Genomic DNA, 22,025 nt, shown 5'->3' with positions numbered 1-22,025 from the left:
AATATTATTATAGGGAAACGATAAAATATTAACATGAAAACAACCCTTCAAATAAATGTTTTGCTTGCTCTATTAAGAATCGTACCCAGGATTTATGCACGTTAGTCAAACATATATATCAAGGAGAACATAAAATAAAACCAAATAAAGGCAGAGAAGAAGAAAAAAACCCACTTAAAATTAAAATGGTGAATACATTTCAATACTTTTTTTATGTTTTTAAAACTGTAAATGTCTACCTTAGTAAATATAGTAATAGTTTATAAATAACCGAAAGATTTTGTGACTTTGATTATTTATAAGTATTTGTAATATTATGTGATCGATTTGTAATCAATCTTAATGAATAAACGCTCCACACCCAGAATGATTTTGACAGTAATGTTGAGCAACTTGAGAAATTATTGGATAATGAGAGGTTTTTTATATGGTTGTTACCTCCTTATGTAATGTTGGCAACAATACACTATATTAAAAAAAAAACACACCTACCCAAATTGAAAATTTATTAAGTATTTCTGTGCAATATCATTCATATGTAGATAGTACCTAGGTACTAAAACAAATAAATAAATGATCATTAAAGTACGGTAATTGATAAAAATAAACAAAAAATTCAGAGTCTCATCATAGTAAAAATCAACTGATTTGACCTAATTGGGAATGGAGGATGGTTAGAAAATAATGTATTTTATAGTCGATTATGAGTACAAGTACAGCATTTTCCCGATAGATAGTCACAAAATAAACATTGCAAGTTATTCATGCATTTGTTTAAAATTAAATAATTCCTCAAGCTCAAGCAAAGAATAATTTTGAAGTACCTATTAAATAAGAATCTTGTATACCTGCCAACTAAACACAACTTCATTAATTATTCATTCAGTTTTCTATTTTCATAAACTAAGAAATCAATGAATTTTCTATTGTCATGGATACGAGGATAACAAACAATGTGTCAAAGAGTACTTGTACTATATAATCTGTGTCAAAGAGGTTCTACTATCTGACTTCCCAGTCAGAGATTATATAAAACAAGTTTCCCCAGTTCGATAAGAACAATTCAATGGTTTATTTAATGCATTGCAAAAATGGGTTTACATACAAATACTGTATTTAAAAATTCTTGTTTAAAAGTTCCTTTAAATCCATCTAGTAGATTACCGTCTGCTAAGTATGAAAGAATTACGTCTTCGAGTATATCTCCCAATCGTAAAAAGCAAAGGGATCCCATTTCATGTGACATTAACGATAATACTGAAACAAAAGATCAAATTTCTTTCCGGGAATTTTTCAAAAGTATCCCTGACTACAAGGAAGTAACTCACTTATCAAATCATGAGTTTTACTTGCAATTGGAAAGGCTTCGGGAAAATAAGAATGAACTTTTATTGAAATGTGGAAAGTCCATACAACGTTCCCCAGACTGGACCAATAAATTAATTGAAGATAATCAATGTTTGAATGTCGATAGAACATCTAATTCGAAACAAGAAAAAACAGAGTACAATACTCACTTGCACGGAAGAGCTTTGCATAAAACAGATAGTAATTATCGAGAATGCAACAGAAAAGACGAGTCTCCTTCTACAACATCTAAACATTTTGAATGTGATTTCAATTCTAATTTAACTGCAGATTTGAATTCTGCACATAGAGCTAGCTCTTTAGCACCCTGGGATGATGATAGTAATAATATTCACGCATATAGAGATGATACAAATATTCCATTTCAAAAATATAGGAAAGTGGAAGACACATATTCTAAGAAATCTTTCAGTGTTCCTACTAGCCCAGTAAAAAAATCACCAAGATTTGATTTATCGACTAATTTTGGGTCACCCCGCAAACCAAGGATTTCGGAGAAGTAAAAAAAAAAACCATCCAAATAATATTATATCTTTCTTTTAAAATTATTATTTTTTAATAATTTTGGCTTGGTTTCAGAGAAAATGAAAAGCAGTTGTTAGACCAGTTACAAGACTACTCTGATGAACTGGAGTACAGCATTCTACAGAGCAAAAAAAATAGCAGGAAGTTTCGAGCCAATCCAGTTCCTATAGAATCGAGAATACCATTGTTTGATAAAATAATGGAGGATCAAGAACTAAGGTTTCAAAAAAGGAGAAAATATTAAAAATTTTCCTAAGTTACTTGCACATTTCTACTTTTATTTTTGGTGTGTTAGTGTTTTTTTTATAAATAATTAATTTGTTATAATATTATTTGAAAAATTTAATTTTTATTAATTTATGTTACTCACTGTTTTAGTTCGACACTTGTTTTTACATATTAAATCCAAGAATATAATCTTTATGGTAGAAATGGTTGACGTTAAAGCTTATGGAAGATAAAAAAATTAAAAGGCGATTTTATTTGTAGGCGTTCCATTTCAAAACTGCAGTCCACTGCAGAACTGCAATCTCAAATGAAACCGTTTAAATTCACTGAGAGGGAAGAGCGTAGGAGTTTTGGTGGCCGTCTCTGTCACTCTAATCCACAGCTCAATTTGTTATCCCCTGACGTATCTAATAAGAAGTTCAAAGCCAAACCGGTGCCAAAGAATCTCTTCAGCAACTATATTTACGAGAAAATGAGAGAGGATGATTTCTATAGGTAATGTGTTTTAAATGTGGACATGAAGAATTCATTTAAAAACACTTTGTAATTTTTAATTTACTGTATTTGATATTTTTCAGTAAGAATGACCTTTTTTTGACCAATAATATTACAAAACTGGGTTGCTAGAGATCAGTTTAAAGTTTTAAATTGCAATGCATTTGTTCAAACTCAAATGCATTTATATTTTTGAAATATGGAGAATCACAGAGTTAGAATTTGTAAAGTGTAATTTATTATTATAAGCATTTTTAGCCATTTCAAGCCCTATTTTAATTTTAGCAATAAGTTTTGAAAATTTTATCTTATTTCAGCTTGTCCTGTTAATGAAAAAATATATGTTAAATACTGTATCATTTTATCAAATTTATCTATATTTGGATGTATTTTAATGGTCAGCAATATTTTGTCGGTGTTATTGATTACAGAGCCCTTAATCGCAGGATACGCGCTGAGGAGATGCTTAAAGTGTCTACACTTCCACCATCTATGGCTAAACGAGAGAAACACAAACAGGCGTATTGTGATTCTCCAATTCTCTGCCGTAAAATAGAGCAGAGAAGTGACACAATATCTAGTACGAGCAGCGGGAGTGATAAAAGAATGAGAAAAAGCAAGAATAAGAAATATAGAAAAAAATCATCGAGACAAGAGAAGATTGACAAGGAATACAATGAATTAAAACAAGAATTTATTGCATCTGGAAGCAAGTCACCTACAAAATCTAGTAGAAATCCATCTGGGGTATATAAATATTTATTGTTTACTCCAAATGTCTTCCAATAGCCCTATAAAATTACATTTTATTGATTTATTATTCTTGTGTGGTATAATCATAAATAAGATTTTGAAATAAAATTTGATTTTTAAAGCTCTCTGGAAAAATGAACCAATAGTAGAATGTGCTTACAAAATGCTATAAAACCGGTTTGTTTTTGTTGAACACCTCAATAAATCATAAATGTATTATGATGTTCTTTGACAGATTATGAGTGTTCAAAGAAAATTTTTTTAGTCTGAATAAAAATAATTTTAATTGGATTTGTGCTGTGTATTCAGTAAAAGCATGATTTCTTTTAGGATTTGTTGAAAAAGCTTTATGGCACTCAAGCACATGCAAATTCTCCAGTGAGCAATCGCGTTCATTCGGCTATTGAGATCCCATCCGTAAACAGATCCAACTTGGCGGCCATTTTACGGATTGAATCAACTAAAAAGAAAATGGAAGCGGATGTATTAAAAATTCTTGAAGAGGAAAGATTTCAATCCGAGGTTAAATGGCGTGACAGTGTATTGAGGAGGAAACCGGCATGGAAAACTCTAATGTACAGGTTTTGAAAATAATTAAATGAATGAATAAATGTTGTGTTTTAAAACTTTCACTGGTGAAACCTGTGATGTGAAGATAATTTTAATTGGTAAATTTTCAGCCCCTCTGGTGATATTGCCATGAGGCTTCAAACAAGGAAGGACGAAGAGCGTCTCCTGAGAGAGCAGTTCTTACACGAGATGGAATTGATGTATGGCCGAGTGCACCAGCAGCCGCTAATGTTTGAACGCACATACGGTCCACGAAGAAATCTCCCCCAGAAAGAATATGCTTACTCAAGAGAGGATAGCGATAGAACACATAAACCAAGAAGTGCTCTTATCAACCGTGAACTCACACCGAATACATCTTCTCCTAACAGATCGAGAAAGGTCTCCATAAATGAGACTGCTGAAACTATTCGAGATGATATTGATGAGTTCCTATACAAAAGTAGCGATGATGAGAAAGAATCTAAATCATCTGATGACATACCGGAGAGCATTGATTTTGGAGATACATAAAAATCATATTTTGAAATAAGAAATTAAAAGATATACAATGCTTAAACATTTTTTTTCGAAATCTCAAGTCCTTACTTATTATTAGGTACAAAACACATTTTCCATGGCTTTTCCTTCTTCTTATAAAATACATAATATTACAGGATAATTACTACAGCGTATCTTCAAAATCAGCATTTGTAAGTTATCCATTTAAAAACACATAGTTTTATCCTCCTCCATGAATGCTACAAATAGACAAGTTGTGCATTCAAAACATCAAAATATGATTCAAATTAATCACGACTCACCTCTTTGTAGCATTTGTTGAGGAAGATACAGACATTTGTTTTTAGCGGGAGATTCAAAAATGCTGATTTTGAAGTCATCTAGTTTTTGTAATACCTCATAATATTATGATGTATTTATTAAAGCTTTTCGACACATTTTTGAAAATAACAACACCTTTGTATTATTTAATTTGCCGTAACTAGCATACAATTAACCATAATTATTGTGTAATGTGGTAGGATTAACATTTCTTGTGGTCTTTATGTATTTTATAGATTTATCTACGTTATTATGGATTGAAATACTGTTATTGGTAAAGCTTTTGGAATGATACGAATTAAAAAATATAATGTTGTTACGCACTATTATATGACTGCTGTATGTGTAAAGGCTAACAAATACTAATGTATTATAGTTTCTAGTGATTACACGAGTGATATTATTGTGTTTTTGTACAACATAAAAACACAACTTTGCTTAAAATTTATTAACACAGTTGCAAATTAATTCAATTTTATATCTATGAGAATTGCTTGAAATAAACAATATTTATTAATTTAAAGGTTTTTATTGCGATGAATTGTATTTTAAACTTCATTATTTCAAGAAAATAACTGCCCCCTCTCACATTTGTTTACGGTATTTTTTTTCTTGGTTATATTCCCCTTCACTCATGGTTTTTTAAAATAAAATTATATATTAAGAAAAAGAAAACACAGTCAATTAAGTTTTATTAAAAATAGGTATTAAATAAAATAATAACTTATACTATGAGTAATTGTTTGTAATATTGGTATCACGGTTTTATGTTTTTGAGAATCCAAGGAATAAATGTGGCGACTTCCGTATATACTGTTGGCCTCCCTTCTCTTCCGCACTTCACTGATGTTGCTAGTGAAACTATTCCCTTCTGGTATTCTATATTGTTGATGTTATACGTGAGGGGCCCTCCGCTGTCTCCTTTGCAAGCATCCTGGCCTATAAATGAAACATATAAATGCATGTAAATTTATTTGAACCTTAAAAGTTTAAAGAGGATTTTACAAAAAAAGAAACCTGACTATCATTTGAAAGTAAATTTATTTGTCTCCAAATTAATTCGCCTTTTATGTAACATAAAATCAGTATTTCCCTTCTCTTTTCCCCGAACTATTCAATCACATCTCCTTTTCACTAAGTTGCATTCTATTTAATGAGGAATTTTAGTGTTGTTTTTTAATTTGTAAAATTTGTTAATGGACTATCAAACTAAGAAATATTTTTTTGTACTTATCGTATTATCATATTTTTTTAAATTTTGTAATTTTGAAATTTTCGCATGTGACGTTACAAGTTTTCTTCGGTGAGTTTTGCTGATGCGTCAATTGGCTTCTCGTAAACCGAAAATCTATCACAACACTTTATATCATTCATTGATTCGGAAAAACTAGCAACGTCGTTCAAAGTAGTTCAATTTTATAAAAATCTTTTAAAAAAAATTTTTCATACATTTTCAAGAAACTTTCCTTAACAATTTAATGCTCTAATTTTTATCACATGTGAGAAAACATTTTTTACATCCGATTTCCTGTAGCACTGAACTTCCTACTTTTCACAAACTTCCAACAACTAAATTCCGCCAAATCCTGTGCCGCCAAATGATGTCCATTCATTGAAAATATGACTTTGGCAAAACACAGTAATGGTTATTTATTATACTTAAGAGCTTGAGACGTCACAGGCGGAATAATTTTAAAATTACAAAACTTTAAGAAATTATAGTGCTGATAATACGATACGTAAAAATATTAGAAAAAATGGCTCAGTTTGATACTTAGTTTTAAATTAACCAATAAAAAAATATTAAAAAATTACTGACATTATTCCATGATATTATAGCATGTTTTTTTTTATTCAAAATTTTCTACTGTTAGATTAGATGTCTACATCTACTACATTATAATGACCCGGTGGTAAAAGTTTATTGGATGTCACTTTGACTAAACCAAAATTATCTTCTAATAATAAAAATACGTAAGTTTTCCACTTTCATTTATAATTTTACCAGTGACTGGGTTTCTTCGTGACCAACATCGTTAGACTGGTCAGACATCAGTTTATTATTATAATTAAAATGTAGTTCCACCAATAAAAGTCAGTAGAAAAACTAAATCTACCAAAATTATCTGACAATATATTGATAACCTGAAACTTCATTAAGTTTATTTATTTATATATTTATTGCAAAAAAAATTATATAACAGGGAATCTATATAAAACCAATTAATGTAAAATGAAAACGGAGTGTTCTCTGTTTATGATAGTCTCCATCTAACATGGCACAGCCTGTTCTAAGATGGAGATTTTTTATCTTTAGAGCATAAGTAGTCCTATACTAATAAAACAATAACATAAAAAAGAAAAACTAAAACTACTTAAGTATAAATGCCTAGCGAATCAAATGAAAGAAATTAAAAATCATTATTATACAAATATAAAGTATATATATGTGCCAAGAATACATGTTACTTAAACATAAATAATATAGTATAATACATAATAAAACAAATATAAAGCAATGAAATACATAAAAATATAAATAATATGTGTACCAATTATATAAAGTACGTTTATTAATTTACCTATATATTTTTCAAAAAAATCTCTTGGTACACTATTTACATGTGCAGTTATTTTTATTTTAAAATTTGTTTTACATTTTGAGTCTTTTATATTTGGCAATAAATCATTAAATATTTTTGGAGCAATTACATTGTACTGATTTTTACCAAAGGCGGTTGATACAAATGGGACAATCCAGTTAATTTGTGTTGCTGCACGTGTGTTTATATTCTGTTGGGTTCTTTTGACCTCACTTAATTTATCATAAAATTTAAGTAGTAGGCACCTTACAAACAATTGTCTTACATCCAATATCTTTAACTCAGCAAATAGATCTTCCGTTGAATACTTCAAGGGTTTTTTGAGAATGATCTTCATGATCCATTTTTGTGCTATTTTTACTGGTTCAAGTTATTTATATTATTCTTACCATTTGCACCTCCTGCGCAGAACTGGGTTTTAGGTAAGAGAGGGCTGACTTCTGCGGGAGCTATATTGTTGCATTCAAAGAAATCAAACAGAGACACGGTTATGAACTGCAAAATGGAACTCGGTTGCCTAGAGATGTTGTCTGTGACTCCCCAGCCTGATACAGAATACTTTGAAGATTCTGTGTATATTTTTGGAGGAAGGCAGATTGGTTGAATGAAGTCTGAAATGAAACACAAAGGCAACAAATTAGTTATTTTTTATTGACAGGAGCTCAGCCAGCCATTTACTACCAGTCTTCCTGATTGACACTCGTATACTGTATAGTGTCCTTGTGATGTCAATGCATTTTCAAATAATATCAAAGTAATGATGAAAAAATCCTGGGATAGCAGAAGAAAGTGATGATTGTATGAACAGAAAGAAAATGAGGTTATGGTGATTTTGATTTTTATACTTTATTATTATTTCTCAAAAGTAGAAACATTTAAGTCAATTTTATCTTTTCAGGTTATATACTCCAGGGAGTTATAAGGAAATATTTAAAGCAGTGTGCAGAATTAGGCGTAATTTTAAAATTAGATATATTTCTTTGAGCACTAAGAACTGTGAGAACGAAGAACTGTACAATAAATACCAGGCCCCGAGTATCTCGGCACATATGAAGTTTCTTAGATCAAGATGGGCCGGACATGTACAGCGAATGCCTGATTCACGTGTCCTTGAAAGATTAATGAGCAGACACCCGGGTGGAAAGATATTAGTGAGAAGGCCCAGGCTAAAATGGGAGGATGAAGTGAGAAAGGATGCAGTGCAGTTTCTCCAGGTGGCAAATTGGAAGACGGCGGCTGAGGACAGACAGAGTTGGAGGCGAAAGTTGTAGGAGGCCGAAACTCAATATGGGCTGTAGTGCCATTGGAGAGATATGCTTTCGAGCAGATTAGCATAATCATCATCGTCATACCTGATGGTCCAAAGACAATGCATTGATTTACTAAATCTAGTGTATATTGATCATCTGTTATATTAAAGTACGGTGATCAGCCTTACGCTTCAGGTTCCAGTCCAGGAACATGAAATATTGCATTGTAGAACCACCATTCTAATCATTATTTCATGTCGATCTTTCCAGGAGTCGATCTCGGGCATTAAGCTTGGTAGACTTGGCGCCAACGACTACACTACGAGGCGGACTTGACTCCACTTGATTTCCTTATTCAAGATTTTTATCTGAGAGTAGCCATCGAGTCGAAAGCACTTGTCCAGGATTCTGGTTCTATTTCAGACACAGAACCGTATTTTTAATTCACCCGGACGCAGAGAAAATAATAGCATAATGATAGGTCATAAAATCCAATTGGCTCATCAGACATTATCGAAACCTTATGTCTGATGAATCAACTGGGTGATCTCACCTTTTGTTTTTGAGAATATCATAAGTGTATTCTTATTACCTGTGAAAGTCATATCAGAAGCAAGTCGAATGAGGGCAATGTCAAAACGTAAAAGTGGTAAACTTCTATTTCCGTACATGCCGTGGACAATGAACTCTTCAATTTTAACATCCAACACGGGATCTGCTGTATCTGCACACTTGTCCTGGAATATCTGACAATCCGGATCCTTTCTCAAATCCCATTCTCCAAATCGTACTAAAGACCTGAAAAATAGTAAAATCACTCGGATATTCCGCAAACTTGTTTTTAGCTAGGAGTGAGTAAACAGGAAACACATGTTGATTTTACGTATACTGTCTATGTTTACAATAAACTTACGGAGTAAAGTTGGCTACCCGAGAACAGTGAGCTGCTGTCAGAACGTAACGCTTGTTTATAAGAGTGCCTCCACAGAAGAATTTCTTTTCTCCTGCATCTGTAAAAAATGCACATACACATCAATATAAAATATTATTTTAATTGTACACATATTACCGAAATTATATTTATTGGGGATTAATAATATTCTAACAACCCCAACAAAAATCTTTTTTTCCTGGATTCTCTTCCTGTCTCTTTCAAATCTAGTTACCTGATCCCACATTCCACATCATACAGATTAGAGGTTCTCATACTTTTTTGCCCCGTAGACCCCACTTGCCATTTTTTTCTGCTTTGGGTAGACACTTTCCTAATATTTATTTTTTACTAATTTATCAACTTAAAAGGTGTTTATGAAGCTACACAGAGCTACTCACCTTGGTAGGGTGGTAGAGTAGAGTGGAAGTTTTTTAAATAAAAAAATAAACAAAAACAAAAAAACTCACCAAACACAACATTTTTAGATAAAATAAATACACTAAGAATTCTTTATTTATTGGGTTACTATCTATGTTAGGTGGATTATTACATTTACAAGAAGCGAAAATTTTGCTTATGGCCTACCTAAATGAGACCTACTCTCTTCCATTTACATTTCATACACCCCTAATCATTTTTTTATTGAAATGGCCCCGTGCAGGTTGGGGTTGATCCCTAGGGGTCGACATAGACCCCTTTAGAAAAGACTGATATAGATAATGTGTATTACAAAAGTATTTTTACTAACATGATCATATGTACAAGCTCTATCTGCCCACTAAAAAACAGCTGTTATTTGAAAATAAGTATGTGTATTTATGTCGGGGGGACCTGACGCTGCTATTGAGAGGACATGGATTAAGCAACTAATATTTATTTTAATTTCAGTCAAATGTACTGAAAATTAATGAGAACAACAATGGATGTATTATTTCCTACCTTCATAGCCAATAAGTGCCATCCATGGACATTCTCCCAGATTAGCATCCTCTCCATTGAGAATTCTTTCTGCTATAATAACACGACCGCAGTCTTTGGGAAGCAGTTTTAACTTTTCACGTAGTGGAGCTGGCATTTTGCCCCATACAGTAGCAGGGTGCTAAAAGTAAAGGAAAAAAAATAAAGCTGCCGATGAACATATTTTTGCTAAGGACCTACATAAAAATCAACTGATAATACCTACTGACTCTTAGCAATGTTATTGTCTAAAGCAGGGCTGTCCAAAGCACAGCCCGCGATTTATATTTGTGCGGCCCGTGACGTGCTTTTGATCTACCGCAAATACGAAAATTTACCTTTTGCAAAATTTATTTCATAGAGCTTTATTAGGTCGAAGGAAAATCTTTGAGAGTACCTTTTACCAAAACAATAGAAAGTTTACCAATGTGTCGCATGTGGCGTTCCTAGTATTAATTAATTAATCAGGTATACAATACAATCTTACCGGTTTCTCAGTAGTAGTATTAGTGTCATTAGTGATTTTCATGGCTGCGGTGGTTTGGGTTGTACTCGCAATGGTGGTTTTGGTGGTACTAATTGTAGTGGTGCTATTTGTAGTGGTGCTACTTGTAGTGGTACTGCCGGTAGTGGTACTGCTGGTGGTAACAGGAGTGGGTTCAGTGGTGTTGGCGGGTTCGTCAGAGGTGGTGGTACTCTCCTCTTCATCTCCCTTGTCTTTTCTTGTCGGAGGACAGCAAACTCTGATAGGGGCCCCAAACTGACTGCACGGGAATACTGTCTCACTGTCGAGTAACTCGATAGCGCAAGATGCAAAGGGTTTGCATTTCCAACCCGTATCACATTTTCCATCATCAAAATTTGAATCTACTGGACCTGTAACAAATCACCTATTTGAATAAAATTGGCGGCCTTCGTGGCGTAATGGTTAAGATATTCGACTCACGCGTGGAAGGTTCCGGGTTTGATTCCCGGTAAGAACACAAAAATGTAATGTGATTTATCTCAATCCTGAGTGTTCTGTGATGTAATTCTAATAAAAAATAATTAACAGAGGTGAAGAACATTTAGAGAAGAAAATATAGAAGTCAAGGCATTTACAAGGCTTATGACCTGTCATTGGCTGGTTAAAATGGCCACTTTACACACTGTGTAACATTCACCATTCTGCCTATGTTCAAACGTCCACGTGTCTTCAATTCTTCCATCTGTTGATCTTTTTGAAGTTAAATGTGTGAGATGCATCATTATAGTCCTTAAAATAAAGCTTGATTAGAATGACAGTTGTCAGCAAAAGTAACGATATAACTTTGTTGTAACGTCTAAGGAGTGATTAATATTGACACATGAAAAATCATTCGTATCTGGCATGTTAATTAATTTTTTTATTATATAAAATCAGCTTTAAACCTAATTATTAATGAAGTTCTTACAAGGTTACATCATTTTGCAAAAATGTTAGAGATGGACAAATTGATCAATGTTAATCGATCGAATAAAACAATAATTCAATTGATGTTGTTCATGAAAAAAAATATAGATGTCATTATTTTTGGTGAATAATTGTCTTAAACACACTATAAAAGGCTTGTTTTTGCGTTTTTATATCAATATTTTGGAAATAGAGTTTCATGTTTGCATGAAAAAACTGATAAAATCGATTTGATCGGTACATGATCAGTGATCAGTAATTTTCCATCACTAGTGACATTAGTTTGGCAGCTGTCATTTTAATTAAGCTATATTTTAAGGACTAAAGACAACCCTTGAAAACATTTTTCTTTTTTTTTTTACTTCTTCTTGGACCAGTAGGATTTATCAACAATATTTAGAATTTTTTCAATTTTTATGACAGAGATGAAGAACATTTTAGAGAAAGGAATATATGAGTCTTGGCATCTATCTACTGGGCTTATGACTTATCTCTGTTGTAATATGTTAATCTTAACAGCTCCCTATGGGGTTGAATCCAGTCCTTGTCTACAAAAAATTGGTCAAACTCAAAACACTAAATTATTTCTCCTGTATACTAGGCAACCCATGAAAACATTTTTCAATCACAGTAATATAACAAATAGTACACAATTTGTTATATTATAATTTATAAATCTACACTTGAATATCGATCGCACAGTTGCACATTATAACAATATATGTTACCAATATAGCTGACCACACAGTGTACTTTTACTATCTGCCCACATACAGTACAGCACATATTTATGTATATATGCTCCGGATTCAAAGCACAACATATCATAACTTAAATTTGTTTTATAAATTTTATTTTTAAGTGAACTTATTATTAATATCAATTTGATTAAATTGATAATCATATAAATCATTCAAACGTGTAAGCTTACAAAAGCAAAAATATACGTCTACTTGGTTCAATGCCAGATACTAACACCTTAACATGGACTTATTAAACATTTGAACACACTGTGCCTATAGACGGGGTCTATGTTCAAGGCGCACGGAAGAAATGCGGTAATGAGTTCGATCAAAATAGACATCTTTATATTCAAGAATATAATATATTCGTGAATATTGACCAGCTAATATTTATACAAACTTAACTGAACAGTGTCACAACATACTATGTAGTTGTAGACCCTCATTATGCCTTTATTTGTTTTGTTGTTTGTATACCCAATACTTTATGTAAATGTACTTCTTTGCCAAATACAACGCGATATTAAAAATATCATCATTCCGCACCTAATGGTGCATAGGGCACTGCATTGGTACACCAATTGCAGCACATTTTGATTATTTTTGTAAAATGAAGGTAAGATATGATCAGTCTTACGGTTCAGGCGCCAGTCCAGGGACTATGAAATATTATACACAGTAGATGCTTACATAAATGATGAACGACCAACTGAAATTGAACACATGAAATACTTAGGACTAACAGTAGACAGACAATTGACATGGACAATTCATTGCATGGTTCCACTTTCTATTATGTTGTATCCTAAGTCAACACAAGACTCTTGGCTCCATGGAGTTAGGGATACATTATTATGTTTTTCTTCATATTAATAAATATTTAAAAAAATAAAAATATCAACGATTTAATAAGTGGCGACATTATCGAGCCTTTTTTATGGTCAAAATCTTTTTTTCAACAATAAAAAAAAAACAAAAGTTTGAAGCCTATGTAAAAAACTAAAATATATTATATGCAACAGGAAATTAAAATTACATAAAAAGACTACAAAGACAGCAAAACAAAATATTATAGTTAGTATATGACCTCCCTTATCTAAAAGCAACTAGAAAACTCTTTAAACAAACTATACAGTTAAATGTAACTAAACTCTTTCAACTAGAATCCTTAAAATGTATTCATAAATTAGACACTGATGTAATTGTAGATGAAGAACTAAAACTTGAAAAAAAATGTAGTAAACATGGACACAATACGAGAATCTCAGAACCATCTCATATGCACCTTTCTAAAACGAGACAAGGACAGTCTTGACTAATAGACTAGGGACTAAAATTATACAATAAACTACCAGACAAAACTAAACAAAAGACGCAGACAACCTTTACAAAAGATATTAAAAATTAGAATATGAATTTCGAAAAAGATTTTTTTTTGTTAAATGTATGTAATTTGTAAGGGTTCATAAATAAATTTCAAATATATATATTTTTAATATTGTGATAAAACATTTTTTTTTTGTTTTTTTATAATAAAACCGAGTATCAAAAAAATTAAGCATAATTACATAGCAATGAAATACATAGAAAAATAGTAAACAAAAAATCCCACAAAGGCATGGCCTTGAAAATGTTAATGAATTTTTGCTCCTATAATAAATAATAGACAGTTATAATATTTTTGTTTAACATAAGAAAGAAGAAATAAAATATTCTGTAAAATACGGTGCTTTTTTATAGTAATTAAAAAAGGAAATAAAAAATAAAAAAATACAAAAATATTCCTTATTATTAAAGGGCAACAAAATAAATCATAGAAAAAAAGAGTTCATATCTTTAGTTTGAATCCGAGATAGTGCATGTTTTTTAAAAGAAGGAAACTTTTGGAAAAGGAAAGTTTGGAATCAATGAATTATTATCAGTAAATTTTTTTTTTAAAATAAATATTTCATGTCAACCATGTCAGGAATCGAACCCGAGAGCTCTTACATGGTAGTCAAACGAGCTGACCATTACACCAGGAGGCCGATATAAGAATGGTAATTAACATAATATGTTTAAGAAATAATGACAAATCGATACTGAATAAGCGGAGAAATAAAAAATTATTAAATAAAAATGTGTTGTGTCAAAATATCTGTCAGTCTCAAATTTGGCAGAGGCGCTGATGATAGTGGATTGTAATGCATTTAACATTTAACCGACCGAAATTGTGTAGAAAACCATTTAATTTAATCATTATTTAACCGACTATACAAAGTATTCATTAAACCCTGTCAAATCCGAAACCACGATGATCATTATGAGCAAGAAGACATATTGGCACGTTAAAATATTTTTTTTAAAGGAATAAAATTTAAAAAAAATAAAAAATTAAGAAAATAAAAAATTAAGGGGGGGGGGGGGGTTTAAAGAACACCTTGTATAGTTACTAGTTACGCTACGAACGTTTATAAAATGCCATAATCGGCGGTATATTAAATATTAATTGAAAACGGTATCAAAATTACTTGTTCATAAAACCGGCACCATTAGGGTAGGTACCTAATACATCTGACCACACCTGACTACACCTGACTGCTGACTCATGTATAAAATCCCGCCATAAGAATGTCAGAATACCGTGAATTATATTTTATGAGTCAGAGAATCAAGATTGTGTTTATTTTTATAATTTCCTCTTTTTTAATCGGGTTTATAATATTTTGTATTGATTAGTCAAGAGTCAAACCAGCAATTTCACATAACATGTCTCCTGACTTATGCCAAATATTTATTATTAAGAAATTAAAACGAATACGCCACCCGCTCGTAACTATCATAAATATATTTAAAAAACAGTTGATTAAAAGCACCACGGGCAACAACCATCACGCCGTTTTCCCGTAAGGGTGGGCAGAGAGGATAGAACGCAACATCACTCTATCTTGGCGTACAGATCTCGCTTCCTCTACATTCATACATCTTCTCATGCACGCGCGCCGATTATTCTGATTTTTAACCAATCCATCTTCAAGTATTTGTTGGATTTATTCGTGCCATGTCTTTCTCGGTCTTCCTCTATTTCTGCATCCATCAACATTCGCGTTGTAAATATTCTTAGCCGTTGTATGAAAATGTATGAAAAAAAAAATCAAATGTATGTTAATAAAAACGAACCACTTTGAACGAGGTCATTAGTTCATATGAATCAACCAATGATAAGAGAGTTATGAAAGATTTCCGGTTTACGGTACGTCAACGGACCAATCGGCAGAAGTGACCGAGAAGAAGCGGAAGAGAACCTGAGACGTCACACGCGGATTGGTTTCAGAAATACAAAACTTAAAAAAATCATAGCGATTACAGTGGTCACGGAACACCTAGGGTTTAGAAAAATCAGATTTAATTTTTGTGATCTTACCGGGGATCGCACCCGGAGCCTTCTGTGCGCGAGTCAAGCATCTTGGCCGCTGCACCATGATGGCCGCCCTGTAATATTATTTTTTCATGAACAAAATACAAATAAAATATTTTTAAGTGTCCTCGGCATGGATAACCCTCATAATTAATTATGCTATTTATATAAATTATTAAATAATAAAGTAGACTGCGCTCCAAAATTAATCTCAATGTCCCCTTTCGCGGGACAAGAAATAAGTATATATTCCATCTGCCAGTCTGTAGCTCTAACAATGCATAACTCTCTTTCTTATATCATCGTTCTTGCTGTAACTATAATGTTTTTTTTCATCTATTGATATATTTTACATGCCGCTTAATTTATTTCAAAATAAATTAATACTCATTCTTTCTGGCTGCGATACGACCCCGCTTGCTATTTAATGATGCTCACACTTACACACACCTGAACACTTACTCCCACACAAATACACATAAACACACCTCTACACTACTCTCATACAAATACACATAAACACACCCTTTTGTTGTACCACAATTTAATATGTAAGATTCTTCTTTAGAAACTTCGCTGTTCTGTCTTTAACCCGTATCTTTTTTATGTTATTATATCATTGTCGACTGTTTGTTTCTTTAAAATAAATAAATAAATAATAACAACAAGAAGAATATGGATATGGATATAATTGAACTACATTATGTTATACTAATAAATAATTAAGTTACAGAAAATAATTCCAGAAATCTTTTTTTTTTATTGTTTAAATCCAACTACTGGCATTTTTTTACCAATTAAATCATGGGAAAACCGGCAAATTGTAGAAATCAGATGTCAGCTAGACTAGACTCTAGAAGTATTATTACAAAATACTCGTAACATACGTCAATTTGATACAGATGAAGATAATTATGTACATGTACATATTATCTAGGTAGTACAATACTAATATATATGACACAACTACGCGATATAATATATGACACAACTGTCGTAGTTGTGTCATATTATATCGCGTATACACCGTAAACAAACGATTATTTTGATACAAGATCAACTAAACTAACGAGATGAATTGAAGAAATATAGCAGTTTAAACGTAGGCAAAATGATAAAAGCTTCGCATTGTAAATGATAGATTTCTATAGTCTCTTTTCAGGGAAGTTTTTTGGTTCTACTATAACATTTGGTTCCTATTTTCTATCGCAATTATTTAACACTAATTATAAACCATCTTCAAACTGAAATTCTTATGTAAATCACAAAGCAAATGTTTTTATGTGATTATTTATTTCGACGGCTTACGCCTTTGACAAAGTATAAAATAATATTTAAAAACATTTATAATGAAACAAAACACCAAAAAATATAGATACATGAAATAAAATCAGCAGAAAATAAGGGAATTAAAAAGAAAAATTAAATTTAAGAAATTATAACATAGGTATGCAGCAAATTAACAATAAATAATGGGTTTAAATATAAAAAGTATTGAAGTAACAGAAGCGATGTATCATAGCATAAACAGTAAAACAAGTACAATACTTGGTACATTTTTATAATTTAGAAACGAAGTGATTAAAAAGTAATGATTTTAATTTGTATAAAGATAAGTGAAATAAATCTATGTTTCTATGCTTGTTTGCTAACATGTGGAACCGTGGAATAGGTGAGTATTTAGCATTGTTTGAACTATGCAAATCAACAGCAAAAGAAGTATTTTGCCTCGTCCCACGCTGTCTCACATAAAAATTCACACAATTTAAAAGTTCGCGACGGTCAAGAACATTATTTAATTACTTGGAAAGCAGCACTAAATCTGATATTTCCCTTCTATCACTAATACATATTAATTTTAACTGCTTCATTAAACATTTATAGTTAAGCTCTTCAATTGGAATGTTTAATTTGAAATTTAGAAATCTTAAAAACTTGTGTTGGACCTTCTCCACACTGTTTATAGGTATAGGTATAATAATGAGGAGACCAAACTGAGGACCCATATTCTAACTGGCTTCTTACTAGGGTCATGTATAATATTTTAAATGCATCAACAGACTTAAACTCTCTTTGTTCTGATAACAAAGCCTAGGGCTTTTGTGGCTCTATTTACCATCTCATTCATATTGGTAACAAAAGTTAATTTATCATCAAAGATGACACCTAGATAATTTATTTTCTTTACAAGAGTTAACGTCGAATTACTGATGCTATATTGAAAAACCAATGGATTTTTGATTCGAGAAAACCCCATAACATGACACGTACCCGCGTTAAGAAAAAGAGAATTTCTAGTGCACCAGGTCACAAGATTATCCAAATTTTTTTGAACAGTCGAAAGGAGTGGAAATAAGTCTGAAGATCTTGAGATCATCAGCGAATAGGAGAATTTTGACATCGTGGAATATATTAACAATATCGTTTATGTTTATATTATGTTTTATTTTTTGCACCACAGGCCGAGAGGCCCAATAACAGTGGTGAAATACAGCACACAAAATCCGGGCTAAAGAAAAGTCTCATTTAATCACAGCGATCGTAGTAAAGTGGTAAGTCCTGGGTTCAATTCCTGCGAAGATCAAAATGAAATAGTTATTTATAAGATGGTTTACACAGCAATATTTCATTGTCCCTGGATTGAAGTGTAAGGTTTCCCGCTGTAGCACATGAACCGGTGTCAGATTATCGAGATTTGATATTATTTAATTGTAGTTCTTTTGAATTAGGAAGGTTATGGTTATTCGACGATACGCGATTGGGATTAATCACATGAGATTTATTTTCACTGAATTTACAAATGGCACGAATCATTTACAATCAAAACAGCTGATCGAGGTACGCTGTACAGATTATACCATTATTCACGTACCTACCAAGACCGCGCATCCTCAATCCTCACCCTCAAAAACATGCATATCTTTATTAATATCTAACTGAACTGGATTTTTATAATTGTGTTTATGTGGAAAACTTAATTGCTTTATTTTATGTTTTTCTTATAATGTTTGATATATTTTTTATGTATTGGTGTTGTTTATATTGATAAAAAAAATAAAGTAACAATGCAGTGCCCTATGGATCATCGGGCGGGGATAAATGTTTGATGGGGATTATGATGTCTTGCTCGAGACAAGTGTTTCTATGTAAAATCTACACTGATAATAAATGAACAAACCAACCTAATATCTTCACCACTATTAAACATATTTAAATATACTGTTATTCTTCACTTTTTTCCTTTTTGTACACGCTTATATGACGCGTGATTAATAGATGAATCATGTAACAATTGCATTTATATATTTTGATAAGAAATTCTTAAAAATAGAAATATTGTATAATAATACATTTATGTTTATATAAATTTCCTCATAATATTTCAATCATGTTTTAAAATTAAAATGAAGAGTAACCTATTATAATATTATTGATATTTTTTCGACAACAATTATCTAAATTTACAAAACTATAAGGCTTCATTAATTATCTCACAATACATACTTGTATGTCAATAAATACTTTGCTTTGTTATATTTTCCCCGAAATTCAAATATAAATACCTAAATTCCCCATTACCTACTAAACACTTAGCCTCACGTACATGCTATAGTTCATAAGATTATTTTTATTTTTATTTTCTACTTAAGTACCTTGTATTATATAACTATATAAGGACATTCAATCCAAATAATCTTCATATTCGTTTGAAAATGCCCTAATAAGGCGAAACAATTGTCACGAAGTTTTTATTTTTGTATGTTTATATTTGTAAAAATAAAATAAAGTGTTCAGTAGACTCAAATCAGTGTTTGATTTCTAATTATAAGTTTACAGTCTACACGTTTATGTTTGAAAGGAATATTGTATGATGTGAAAAAATATGAAGGGAGTTGAAAAAAGTAAGTCATTCTCACCAATTAATAGCAATGTTATACTAAAACAACACACAATAACAACCGGTACCATGGCGAAGGTTACTTCGTCATGTAAACTTGAAAATGAAACAAGTTTGTATTTACGTAAATAAGTAAAGTGGTCGGTATCTAATCGCGCCCACTGGTTATATACGACTGAGGACTGGGTGAGCAGAATACTGTTGCCAGTTGCCAGTGACCACTGCGGCTGGTTTCATTAATTTCATTCTTAGAACGCAGGGTTGTATAGTGCGCGATTCGCGATCCTAACCTGAAATACCATCATCATCATTCCCCTTCCGCACCTGACGGTGCATAGGGCGCTGTATTGGTACACCGATCGCATCGTATCTTGATCATTTTTACCAGTCCAGGGCCCCGATTACTACGGAAAGTCAACAGAGTTATCCTCGACTGTCAATGAAGAAAAACCGATAAATATCATAAATGTGTACGAAAATAAGTACGTATATTTGCATGAACAATCAAAGCGTCTTCGTCGGTAACCTATAATTGAACATGTTTAGAATAAAAAAAAATATGCATATTCTGCTTTTCATGCAGAAAACTTTATATTACTTCGTAGATAAAATTGAAGATAAATGTTAACTTCCCATTGTAATCGGGGCCCAGGGACTATGAAATATCTTCCGCGTGCAAGAAAGAGGAAGAAAGGGGTCTTAAGTAAAAAAGGACGATTTTTTGATTTTTTAAAAATCGAGAAAACAGCTGTCGAATCATAAGGATTCAACTGTTTGAGGAATTTTTTTTTCGACATACTTAGAAAATTATTTTTGACATTTTCTGTTTTTTAAATTTTGCATTTAATTTGATTTTTACATGACTTAAGCCTATTGGATCACAAAATTGAAAAAAATTCGGAAAAAAGTATTACTAAAGACTTTTTGACCTGTAATGCAACGATTGGTTAGTATTAATAACTTATGATAAGTACACCAAAAAATGCGCAAAAAAAATTAGCTTCTTAACTGTATACTTTAGTCGATTTGATCATTTTATGACTTAAGCCCCTTTTCCCGCGCACGGAGGATATTATAGTGTGAAAACACATATTTAAATAAATGCATATTTCATATCAAGCATGGGCCGGGAATCAAACCCGAGACTTTTTAAATGGTAGGCAAATGCGCTGACGAAATAATTTATAACTGGTTTATATAACTAGTTATAAATTAGGAGTACAAATGGATGAACACCTCTGCTGGCGAGCTCATACTAATGAATTAAGCCGCAAAATATTTTTCAGTCTACACTCACTTAGAAGGTTGCAAAAATTCTTACCCATTAATACTAAATGCACCCTTGTACAAGCATTACTACTACCCATTCTAGATTACGCTGATGTTTCCATGACTGATTTAAGCTGTGAGCAACTCGATAAACTTGAACGACTTCAGAATACATGCTGTAACGTACGCGTTACCACGATGAAAGTTTCGCCGGTTCGTCACCCGCGTCTGCCGCAGTCAAGCTTCCCGGCGTAAGTGGGAAGCCGCCCTCCCAGACAGAGCCAAAGACAAAGTCGGAAGGTAGGAGCACAGCTGCGCCGACCGCAAGTCAACCTCAATAGCCCTGAAAAGGACTTTCCACCCGGTCCAAGTGGTGCAGAGAGGCGAAGGCAGTCAGCAGGCAGAGCGGAGCGAAGAGCGAAGTGCAGGAAGGCGAACAGGACGGAGAACGGAATAAAACACGTGTGAACTGTTCAGAGTTAGGAACTCAACTGATTTAATATTTCCATTTGACCGCCTTATAAAGCGGTGCGCGTCGGGCTCCGTGAGTCGGCCATCCCACCCGCGCCGGCTGCCTCGGAGTGGTGGGGGTAATCTTTCCCCGCCACTCGCTACATGCCGCCGGCCGCAGGTGGCGTAAATACGGGCGCTCAATGCCCGTACGGGCCATTTCGTCGGCAGCCGCGACGCGCGCAACATGACATTTACATAATATATTTTTGTACATTTTATTCATTTTAACCTAGCTATTTTTCCCCGGTAATACTGAGGCCAGGCTCGA

General features: G+C 32.5%; 2 protein-coding genes across 5 annotated transcripts; one reads left to right on the top strand and one right to left on the bottom strand.

Moving 5' to 3' along the window:
- Positions 1-386: 386 nt before the first annotated feature.
- Positions 387-5,278, top strand: LOC148273125 (uncharacterized). Of its 3 annotated transcripts, XM_088239111.1 has the most exons (6): positions 387-1,867; positions 1,948-2,112; positions 2,383-2,616; positions 3,048-3,363; positions 3,700-3,944; positions 4,050-5,278. In XM_088239111.1, the coding sequence occupies exons 1-6, from the start codon at positions 1,092-1,094 to the stop codon at positions 4,450-4,452; spliced, it is 2,139 nt and encodes a 712-aa protein (XP_088095237.1). In that variant the 5' UTR covers positions 387-1,091; the 3' UTR covers positions 4,453-5,278. The 3 variants fall into 3 exon arrangements, with proteins under 3 accessions (XP_088095237.1, XP_088095239.1, XP_088095238.1); XM_088239112.1 differs by lacking the exon at positions 387-1,867 and having other exon boundaries at positions 2,072-2,179; XM_088239113.1 differs by lacking the exons at positions 3,048-3,363; positions 3,700-3,944; positions 4,050-5,278 and having other exon boundaries at positions 1,948-2,179; positions 2,383-2,472.
- A 158-nt stretch (positions 5,279-5,436) lies between these two features.
- On the bottom strand, positions 5,437-20,198 carry LOC148273124 (phenoloxidase-activating factor 3-like). 2 transcript variants are annotated; one of them, XM_088239115.1, is made up of 7 exons: positions 19,995-20,198; positions 10,993-11,381; positions 10,488-10,647; positions 9,528-9,624; positions 9,207-9,412; positions 7,754-7,975; positions 5,437-5,700 (listed from the first exon to the last, which is right to left on the bottom strand). In XM_088239115.1, exons 1-7 carry the CDS (start codon positions 20,044-20,046, stop codon positions 5,519-5,521), a joined length of 1,308 nt encoding a protein of 435 aa, XP_088095241.1. In that variant the 5' UTR covers positions 20,047-20,198; the 3' UTR covers positions 5,437-5,518. The 2 variants fall into 2 exon arrangements, with proteins under 2 accessions (XP_088095241.1, XP_088095240.1); XM_088239114.1 differs by lacking the exon at positions 19,995-20,198 and adding an exon at positions 16,084-16,146.
- Between the last annotated feature and the right edge of the window lie 1,827 nt (positions 20,199-22,025).

This window comes from Micrasema longulum, unplaced genomic scaffold (assembly GCF_059751315.1).
Source record: "Micrasema longulum isolate JH-2025_06_02 unplaced genomic scaffold, ASM5975131v1 h1tg002066l, whole genome shotgun sequence".
Classification (NCBI taxonomy): Eukaryota; Metazoa; Arthropoda; class Insecta; order Trichoptera; family Brachycentridae; genus Micrasema; species Micrasema longulum.
This window is presented reverse-complemented; position numbering and strand designations above follow the sequence as displayed.

Excerpts from the sequence above, each read along its gene's own strand:
- LOC148273125 (XM_088239111.1), top strand. The coding sequence starts at position 1,092 with ATGGGTTTACATACAAATACTGTATTTAAAAATTCTTGTTTAAAAGTT. Across the intron at positions 2,113-2,382 it reads ATGGAGGATCAAGAACTAAG|GCGTTCCATTTCAAAACTGC; the intron begins GTTTCAAAAAAG and ends TTTTATTTGTAG. Across the intron at positions 2,617-3,047 it reads AGAGAGGATGATTTCTATAG|AGCCCTTAATCGCAGGATAC; the intron begins GTAATGTGTTTT and ends TATTGATTACAG.
- LOC148273124 (XM_088239114.1), bottom strand. The coding sequence starts at position 16,141 with ATGGTGCAGCGGCCAAGATGCTTGACTCGCGCACAGAAGGCTCCGGGT. Across the intron at positions 7,976-9,206 it reads TTCTGATATGACTTTCACAG|ACTTCATTCAACCAATCTGC; the intron begins GTAATAAGAATA and ends GTTTCATTTCAG. Across the intron at positions 5,701-7,753 it reads CTGCGCAGGAGGTGCAAATG|GCCAGGATGCTTGCAAAGGA; the intron begins GTAAGAATAATA and ends TTTCATTTATAG.